Here is a 10,526-nt window from a genome sequence, read left to right as displayed (position 1 = left end):
GTTTGTAACAATATCATGCTAGTGTGAGTTAATTTGGTTCGGCACTTTTAGCTTTACAGTGATATAGTTGAATTCTATTCCCTAATATTATATTATATAAATAAGTATCATATATGGGACATAATATTATTTCGAGTTTGGCTTACCTTCAATACTTTTTTAACTAGAATTTCTTTTTGTTCTAATGAGAAACTGTCACATCACCCATTAATTAAATAAAATGTGGATATTAAAACCTACTAATACTTGTTATTGTGTATTTATAACAAAAGGCATTTCCAATTAAAAAAGTACTGGAGGTCAATCAAATTCTATTATTTCTTACCATATGTTTCAAAATGCAGTGTATCAAATGGGATCAATTTGTAAATATAAAATTGATATATATATATATATATATATATATATATATATATATATTTTGAGAGAGATAAAATTGATATTGTAATGACAAAATTGATAATTTGAATTTTTTATTATCTCCCTCCAGATTATCCCAAACTCTACTCCCTTCCCCCTAAAAAAAAAAAAAATTCAAACAAATTCAAACTACTCATTAAATCCTCTCAATCCTCAGTGCCCTTTATTCTCCTCTCTTCTTCTTTTAGCTAAACACACTCTTAAGGGACAATTGGTTCGCTGTGATGTACTCTTGATGTGATATATATTATGATGATGTGATATTAAGATTTTTGGTTTTTTTTTTTAACATTGCCATAATTTAAAATTATAAAATATATCAAATCACCGTAATCGCATTACCTTCTTAAATAATGTAATGTTGTGTTCTTGTATTGAGATTATATTAATGTAAAATTATAATAACGTAATATTACGGTGTAATATAACATCACAGCGAAGCAAACACTCTTTTAAATTCAATAAATATTTTTACTAGTTTCATGCTTACTTATAGTGGAGAAGGAAGGCCATAATCTTGGAGAAAAATTACTGATAATCACTTAAAAAGCACGAGGTCATTTGCCAATGAAAAGCAATTGTGTTTTACATACAATTTATAGTTATTTTATTCTCTTTTCAAAGTATCCATTGACAATTCCGATAAATGTATACCTGCCTCCTTTTTTTTTTTTTTTTTTGGCTTAGGCAAGTTTTGCCTACTTGACAGAAATTTGGCATGCTTAAGTCTCACCTCCCTCAAATAGGCAGAACCCAAAAAATTTCAACGGTTCAACCTAGAATAGAAGCTATAAGGAAAAGCTAAAGGAGGAAATTAAAGGAAAATTACATGAAGTTACAAGAGAAACAAATAACTGAGGTGGTAAAGTATACCACCCCCCTCCAAGAAAGAAAAAAAAAGTGATACTAACAAATCATGAATGAAATTGGTAACAATTGTGAACTTCCACTTGTCAAGATTTTGCTATGATACGTGTGTAGAGGAACTCATTCCACGTGTCGGGCAACCCGGGAAGACACCAATGGATACAATCGGCATAGGTGGCCGGATCGGCCTTTTGTTCCGGTGTCAGCATTTTGCCTTGACGGATGGTGTAGACTGAGGTATGTGCATCTTTCCGGAACTCAGAGAGAGTAGTGATGTTTATGAAGTGAACAGGTACTTTCATTGATTTTGTCACATTGCTTGCAATAACAAAAAGCCTTCGGTCTGTGCCTACTTCCAATGGGATGGACATGTTGAGGACTGGGGTGGTTTCCTTAGCACACTTTATACCATCTGGGTTGTTCCAATCCTCACTCCTATAACAATTGCATACGTTAAGGAATATATATAATGGAGGTCCCAAAGACACAATTTCAAACATAATGTGATTGTTTTTTTTTTTTGTGTGGAAAACAAGCATAATGTTAATGTGATTGTTAAGGAATATAGTGGTTAGCCAACCAAAAATTAAAAGAACACCTATGTCACATCATGCCTAGAGGTCAAGGGTCCACAGTATCAACCACTGAGGCTCACCTAATGTTATAATTAATGACAAACACCTAATTGTATAAATAGAAAAGATAAAACAGCTGAGCTTTACTTCGATTTCTATTCCTAAAAAAAAAAAAAAACTTCACTTTCTCTACGTCTACTAGCCCCAGAATTAATCCAAATGGGTTATAATTAATTTTTATATATCTACAAGGTATTCATGATTTCTTAATGTATAATTGTAAAGGCTAAAGTAAAGAACATCTAGGTCAAAATCATGACTAGAGGTCAAGGGCCCACAGTATAAAACTGCCAAAGGTCACCTAATAAGGAAATTAGAAAAGGTAAAACAAGATGAGCTTTGCTTCAAATTCTTCACAAATCTTCCAGGCCTAGAATTAGTCCATATGGGTTATATGTGTGCTTTGAATTTGAAAATTCTAAACGGAAAAGTATCATCTACATGAATTTGAAAATTCTAAATGGAAAAGTATCACCTACATGGTATGAATGTAATGAATTTAAAATTTTTGATAAATAATTAATTTTTATCATCCACATGGTATGACAGTAACGAATTGTTTAATTTAATTGTAAACATTATGTAAGTACTATAAAAACAAGCTCATTAGAAAATATTAAAGGATTGGAATATTACTTGATATGTAGAGGAGACATGCTGCTAAAGAAGATAGTAGTGTGTTTAGGATCTATATTACGATTCACCCACTTAGACCATGTCTTCAAAACTCTCGCGTATGCTATTGGCCGTGAGATCTCCTCGTACTCAGTATCCCCCTTATCGAACGATCCTCGTCTATTACATCAAGTCACAAATAAAAGAAATCAACCTCATGCTTTTATTTAAAATACATCATGTAGAAGAAGAGAAAGCAACTAGTCAATTAAGTACTTACAGAACTTTCATGCTGAAAGTGTTCATCCACCAAATGTAGGTGTTAAAGATAAGGTAGTCTACACTCTTCCAATTTTTTCCATGCTTCTTGATTGATTCAGGCATGATAATACGATTCAATATGCTGTGCATATTTGGATCATCTGAATTTGACTCAACTATAAACGGGGCCCAATAAAACTCCACCGTAGCATTATAATCCTACAAAATACACATAAAATTGAGTTAGGTACTAATTATTCATAGCGGAATTCTAAAGCAAAGTCCAACTCATTTTCATATTTTCTCTCCTACATGAGTAATGAGAGTGAGACCCCCCTCCTAACCTCATAATGATTTGAAAATGCCAGTGTATGTTAACATGGCTAAACCAACAAGGTGGCCCATGCATAAAGTAAGTCTTACGTCAATTAGGAAACAAAAAATAATATTTATCAACTATATAGTATAGACAAAAGGAATAAATGGTTTTTCTCAAGGACGAAGGTGCCTTTATATATGTTCCATCATATATCAGAAATATAATAATAACCAAGTTGTAGCTCTAAAATTTTGGCTGAATTAGGATCCTCTAATATTTATTAGAATAATTTTACAATAAAAGTTCTAAAATTTTATCAATTTATTTTGAAATAAGTAGTTATTGTTTGCCTAAATGTTGACTAGCTAAGAGGCAAAATTGAACTTAAATAGATAGTAAGATTTTTAGGAACTCCTAAGATAAAGTAAAAGTCAGTCAATAAATTTTGTTTGATAAATATTCGAGAAGGTAAAGAAGAAAATGACTAAACATCTTCCCTAGCTTGAGAGAGAGAGAGAGAGAGAGAGAGAGAGAGAGAGAGAGAGAGAGAGAAGGTACCTCAATTCTGAAAACAGAAAGAGAGCCAGTTTTGTTCAAGCTCTTCCTGCCTGGAGGAACAACAGATTGAACCAAACAAACCATGGACTCCCACTGATTCCTATTCAATGAGTCTCCAACAAACATAAGCCTCTTATTTCTGAGCTTCTCAAGCAACAACCTTGCTTTGAATCTTTGAACAAACATACATACAAAAACCATATAAGTACTAACATATAAGTGAATATATGAATTTATATGCCAAAACAAGAAAGAAGATCAAACAACTAAAATGAAAAAAAAAAAAAAAAAAAAATCAAATTCTTACTTTGGCATAGAACAATCTCTGGGCTGCCACTTCCAATTCTGGTACAAAGAATCCTTTCTCCCATTCCTCATGCAAGTCACTTGCGCTGTCAAAAACTCACACTCATCTTCTTTATACAAAGGGTGTGTCTCGTTATCAAAAACCCAGTTCCCTGTGAACAAATCACAGTCTTCTGGCGGCAATTCAACGTCTTCATCATCTTCTTCCTCAACCGGCAATTCGATCTTTGTTTCATCTTCCTTTTCTTGTTTTTCCTCGGAATTGTCTACTTGGGATTCTGCTTCCAATTGAGTTCTTGATTTAACCGAAACCGAAGCTACATTATTCTTATTCTCAACGTCCTTTTCGTTAGTTTCTTGAAGAGGGTTGGTCTTGGTAATAATTGGTGTGGATGATGATTCTTCTTGGATTTCTTGTGCTTTGGACCTTGAGAATGGAAACTCGGCTATAGACTTCACATCTTCATTGTACATGAAGACCCCAAAAAGGAATACCGAAAAAACCACCACGAATATTGAAAGGTTGTTGTTTTTTCGGCCTTTCATTGCTCCCATTTCCGATGAGAATCCTTTCCTTCTTGATGGTTGCATGGGAGAAAGAAAGAAAGAAAGAAAGAAAGAAAGAATTTAAGAGAGAGAGAGAGAGAGAGAGAGAGAGAGAGAGAGAGATTGGTGAGAGACTGAGAGATGAATAGAGAGAGAGAGAGAGAGATGAAAATATAGAGAAAGAAAGAAATAAAGATAATCAAACGTAGGAGACAAAGAGAAAACTTACAGTAGTTGTACTAGGCTTGCTTTGTTTAGTTGGGGTTTGGTGAGATGGTTTTGTCTTCAAGAAACTGGTTTAGCTTTAGGTGGATGGCGAGTTGTCTTTCTCAGTTATTTTTCTTATAATCCTTTACTAACTACTTTCATCTTCTTGGAGAGAGAGAGAGAGAGAGAGAGAGTAGAGTAATTTCCAAGCTTTTGGAAGTTGGTCCCAATCTCAGTCAGATGAAGGGCATGTTGGTGTTATGGCTCAAATGGTAGACAGTGTGTTACTATCTATGAAACTGGAAGTGGAAGATCGAACAGCGATGGATTTTGAGATTTCGATCTGCAGAGCAGATATCTATAAAGACAAACAGTCAAACTCATTTGAGAGTTTCCCTTTAATACCTTATGGTATCTGAATGAATCATCATCATCATATAGGGGATCCAGATGTGTTAGCAGATACCTTTCTTGTGTTTACCAAAAAGGAAATTACAAAAAAAAAAAGTATAAAACCAAAAAAAACACAGATACCTTTCTTGTTTTGTCTGTTTTATGAATTTATGCATCAATTTTTTTTTTCTTTATATGGAGTGATCGAAACACGAAATACATTTTTTTTTTGGAGAAAAAAAATCATATTTTATTTAAAATTTAAAATGAATCCATTTTATGGTTCTGTGTCATTAAAAATTTTAAATATAATAAATTTGTAAAGTGATTGTCTTTTATAATCTTATGACGAATTATACCTAATTTCATTTCATTAAGACCTTATTGTTCAAATTGATGCATCTCTGTAAAACAGACCTTATGACATAAGTTTGCAGATACATTTCATACTAATTAGTTATCATGTGGGGTTGCTCAATAGATTCCTAGGAAAGAAAAACCTAAAAAATATTTAGAATCCCATGAGACAGAACCACCACTAGATTAACAAGTAGATAAGATATAGAAAACAATTGTACGTGTCAACCAAACCAAAAACTATCATTAAGCATCTGTTTGGAATGAGTTGAAAATTTTAATTTATTTATATTTTTAGCTTATTTTTGCACTATTCATGGATCTCGTTGTCTTTCAGTAAAAAAATTTTAGCTTCAGTTAAATAAACTGTTTTCAAACGGATGCTAAGTAAAGATTAAATGTAAAGAAATATCAGGTAATTTGTTGTGACCATGTAATCGAATTAGTTAAAAAAAAAATTCCCCCAAAATAAGCATCAATTTTATCTTTTTTTTTTTTTAATTTTATTTTTTATGGGAACTATTTTATCTTGTTTGAGTTCAAATAAGAGATGTATATATTTCCACTATCTTATAACTGAAATTGGAACATAAAACTTTGCTAATATATTATAATATATGTTGGCACTTAAAGTGACAGAAAGGAAAAGCATAATTACATACAATTAATACACATAAAATTAATAATGACTCGATCTTCGACCCTTCTGAGTAATTCTTAGGTACTCTCAGAGCACGAAAAATGGTGTTCTCTCCTCTCACATTCATGGTGGGGTCTGCTCATTAAATTCATGGTAGGGTCCACCATGAATGTGAGATGAGAGAGTACCATTTCACTATATTCCGGGACTACCTAAGAATTTTCCCTTCTCTTTTTCTTTTTCCCTTTTTTTTGAGAATCAATAAAATAGTTCGATCTTATAGTTTACGTTTACAGCAAAGCCCAAAAAGTCCGATAAGTAGATTAGGCTATGCTAACCATAAATTTACCCTGTTATTAATTTATTTGCACTATAATTAAATTAATTATAAATAGGAATTATTAGATTATGATTATTTTATTTGCAAGAAAAAATATATTTTATAAAAATCTTGACTAACACACTTTTTTTTCTTCGATTTCTTTATTAGTCTATGTTTTGTTTGTTTTGATGAAAAAATTGATTCTATATCTTCCATTCAAAAAAATAAAATAGAAGAAAAAAAAATTAATCAAAGGAAAAAAAAAACTTTATCTCACAGCTCACGCTAAGCTAAATAAATGGAGTCAAAATATGATTTTAAAAAAAAATCATTTTAAGGTTACTACCATTAAAAAAAATAATTATTTTTTTGAAAAATAATTTATTTTCAGAGAATAGTAACGTTTAAACTTTAAACAAAATGAATAGAATTTATATCACGGCTGCATAAAAAATTAATTTTTTTCTGATATCACACCATCTGCCTAGCAAAAAACTTGACCGAAGAAAACCTTAGATCGTAAGCCTCACTTAATTTCTTCCCCTTTATTAATTTATTTTATTCCTAAGTTGAAAAGATTAATATATTGTGGGCGATCAAAATGTAAATTTTTCTTGTTTTTATTTCTAGGTAGGCCCATCCAGAAGGATGATTATAGTATCTGTTTTTGATAAGCACAAATTAATCAGTTTTGTCAAACCCACCTAATATTTTTTGTATGTCAATGTTCTATATAGGTGCTAAGCTAATTGTTTTATCATAAATATTAAATGGCCAAACCATCTTTTTACTCTTTAATTAGCTCCATGTGACATATCTCTGTCCCAACAACTACCCCAACCGCTGTTTATGCATCATTGAGGCTCCTAATTAGCAAAAATTATTTGTTTGAGACCCAAAACAAACCTGAAATAAGTTATAACTAGTAACTTTATCTTTATGCTGGAGAAAAGTAAAGACTAAGGAAAACCTTTGTCTTTCTGTAGTGAGTACACCAACATCTTTGTTTGTGTACTTGCTGGCTTCGCTTTTTTTTTTTTTTTTTGGTTGTTGTGACTTGTGAGTTAGATTATTGGTTGGAACATCGCTTTTTTTCCAAGTGAAGGCAACAACAGAAAAAGCCTAGAGAAAGAGAGAGAGAGAGCTTCAAAAAAGAAATTAATTTTTACTCAATTACCTTTCATCAAAAATCATAATTAATCACGTAGGAAACCATCATGACAATCGTATAGAACTTGTATTCCACGAGTGGCCTTTATTTTACTTATCATTAAGGATTCTGTTTTTATATTCCCCTCTCTCTACATTGGACAACAAGAGTTTAGCCCATATTGCATTAATTCCACTTTTGTGAAACAAATCAAAATTGAACAATTTTATGTGCAAGAGTTAGTTCTTTTATATCTTTTTACAACTAGTTTGGATAGAGGGAAAGGATGAGAGTAGAAAAAAGAGAGGGGAATGATTTAATAAAACTTATTTGATGTTTTTTTAAAGGGGGAATTCGAGAAAAATGGAGGGGGAGGGGTTCCACTTATTTTAAGAAAAAAATTGGTTAATTTTGCTTTTATGATGTCAATTTATGTCCATTTCTTTAAAATTAACAAATGAGGGTCATAATTATCAATTTATATGATTACTCCCCTCTCATTTCTTTCCCCTACTTAATTTATAAAATATTCAAATAAAAGGTAGAAGGATATCTATTTTCCTCTCCTACTTGTTTTTTAAAACATGGGAAAATTACACTTTACCACCCTAAACTATACCTCAGATTACACTTTGCACCCTAAACTATTCGAATGCACAGTTTGCATCATAAACTATTATGCTTATCACACTTTGCGCCCCACTGTTAGTTTTACTGTTATCTTTGACGAAACTTTGATGCACATGACACGCACATGTGTTTTGCTTAGGTGGAAAAAAGTTAAACAACAAAAATACCCCTCTTCACAATCAATTAAAACAAAGTTTTTTTTCCTTATATTTTTTTCCAGCTCTCTCTCACACGTACAGGTACAAGTAAAAATCTCTCTCCAATCTCCCCAAATCAAAACCTTGTAACCCTAAATTCCCAAATCAGAAATATCTTACTTGGCTTTTCGACCCTCTTGTGTTGTAAAAGTGGGAATTCTTTAAGTTAAAGAGACAAAAGTGGTGGCTCCGGCCTTTTCCAAGCAAGTAAATGAAACAAAATAAAATGGTAGTAAAATTGAATAGAAATGAAGCCGACGAAGGAATGAAGATAAAGATTAGTTCTATCCTGGGCACCACGCAAAGGCTTAAAGACTGGACCTGCCTTCCTTTGCTAAATGATTTCGTGATATTGTCCATGTGAAAAAAAAAAAAAAATCGTTTGTTGTACAAATAATTGGAGTTTCCCCCATCAATTAATTAATTAAGTAGTATACATTAGTGATATTAATTCCAAATCTACTCACTTTAAGGCATGCACTCCACTCAACATTCTGCCATTTTTATTTGAGTGTAGTGTATAGTGGTGAAGTGGTGGGCGAAGGTGGAGCTGAAGATATTTTTAATTTGAGGATTTAGGGTTACAGAGTTTTGATTTGGGGGGAGATGTACCAGTACATGTGAGAGAGAGCTGGAAAAAAAAAACTTTGTTTTAATTGATTGTGAAGAGGGGTGTTTTTGTAGTTTAACTTTGATCCACCTAAGCAAAACACATGTGCGTGTCATGTGCATCAAAGTTCCATCAAAGATAACAGTAAAACTAACAGTAGGGTGCAAAGTGTAATAAGCATCATAGTTTAGGGTGCAAAGTATAATCCGAGGTATAATTTAGGGTGGTAAAATGTAATTTTCCCTTAAAACATCTAAAAAGGTGAAACCATCTGTCTCCTATTTCCTCTACTCCCCCCTCATACTCTCTACTCAATCCAAGTCAAATAGGAGTAATAAAGAAATAAAATAAAATAATTTTAATCAATAGATGTAATCTTTTAGATATGTTGGTATCTTGATGACAGTCAAACGAAGCTCCTGTCCAACATGTCAAGGATCATTACAAGGTTCTAATTTGAGTGTAGTCCTTGAAGTCTTGAACCAAACACAAGCCCAAACACTTTCCCACTATAAGAGCAACCGCATCAATCATTCCAAAATAGAAAAAGAGGTTAGTTTTACACATTTATCCCAAAAAACACCTACATCAGTGTTTGCATACCTTTGTATATATTCAAAAGTGTTACAGTAATTGTGCATATCTGTATGGTTATCATAGCTTTATATATATTATTTTAATATTTTTTCTCACCCCTCACATTCTCTCTCTTCCCCTGACTCTCTCTCTCTCTCTCTCTTCAACCTATAATCTCTACAACTGATCAACACAACCTAGCACTGCCAACCACCACTACCACAACATTACAATACATAACAATTTGACCACAAAATCAACCAAAAAACAAACACACCCACACACGAACAGAGACAGATAGAGCATTTTTGTGAACTTGTGGTTGTGGGTTGGTGCTTGGAAGTCAACTGGAATGAGTCTCGGTGCTTGCGGAGGAGATTGGAGTTTTTGGGTCAACTAAAACGAATCTTTGTGCTTGTGGATTGGTGCTTGTGGCGAAGAAGGATGCTTGTGGTGGCTTAAGGGTTTGAGCAGAGGAAAAGACGTCTAACTGTGAGGGAGAGAGTGAAAGGTGATTTCAACCAAAAGGGGGAGAGGGAGAGGCGAGTTTTCATTTATGGAGGTGGCAGTATCTTCAAGAATGGAGAGAGAGAGAGAGTTTCAGATTGGTTAAAAGGGAGCTGAGAGAAATAATAATAAAAAAGTGAGGAAAATTATTATTTAAATAAAATAGATGGTAAAATAGACAAACTGATGTGGGAGTTTTGGATAAGTGACTGTGTAAAATAGAAAACGTGGGTTCTTATGCTAAAATAGACCAAAAATTTTGCACCGACTGATACAATTGCTCTAATACTCACCCATTTTTCCATTATACAGATCCAAGCACAACTAAACCACCCCCCCCCCCCCCCCCCAACCAAAGAGCCCATTTCAAGAGGTGTCTCCCAATCCGCCTCCTTCAAACTCAGATCTAC

The 10,526-nt window shown here is 32.9% G+C and overlaps 1 protein-coding gene across 3 annotated transcripts; it reads right to left on the bottom strand.

Moving 5' to 3' along the window:
- Window positions 1-980: 980 nt before the first annotated feature.
- On the bottom strand, window positions 981-5,136 carry LOC142638597 (xylan O-acetyltransferase 1). 3 transcript variants are annotated; one of them, XM_075812635.1, is made up of 6 exons: window positions 4,757-4,891; window positions 3,983-4,558; window positions 3,676-3,847; window positions 2,818-3,017; window positions 2,559-2,717; window positions 981-1,722 (listed from the first exon to the last, which is right to left on the bottom strand). In XM_075812635.1, the coding sequence occupies exons 2-6, from the start codon at window positions 4,534-4,536 to the stop codon at window positions 1,374-1,376; spliced, it is 1,434 nt and encodes a 477-aa protein (XP_075668750.1). In that variant the 5' UTR covers window positions 4,537-4,558; window positions 4,757-4,891; the 3' UTR covers window positions 981-1,373. The 3 variants fall into 3 exon arrangements, with proteins under 3 accessions (XP_075668750.1, XP_075668751.1, XP_075668749.1); XM_075812636.1 differs by having other exon boundaries at window positions 3,983-4,555; window positions 4,757-4,879; XM_075812634.1 differs by having other exon boundaries at window positions 3,983-5,136.
- Window positions 5,137-10,526: the final 5,390 nt, after the last annotated feature.

The sequence above is a fragment of the Castanea sativa genome, chromosome 6 (genome assembly GCF_040712315.1).
Source record: "Castanea sativa cultivar Marrone di Chiusa Pesio chromosome 6, ASM4071231v1".
Lineage (NCBI taxonomy): Eukaryota > Viridiplantae > Streptophyta > Magnoliopsida > Fagales > Fagaceae > Castanea > Castanea sativa.
This window is presented reverse-complemented; position numbering and strand designations above follow the sequence as displayed.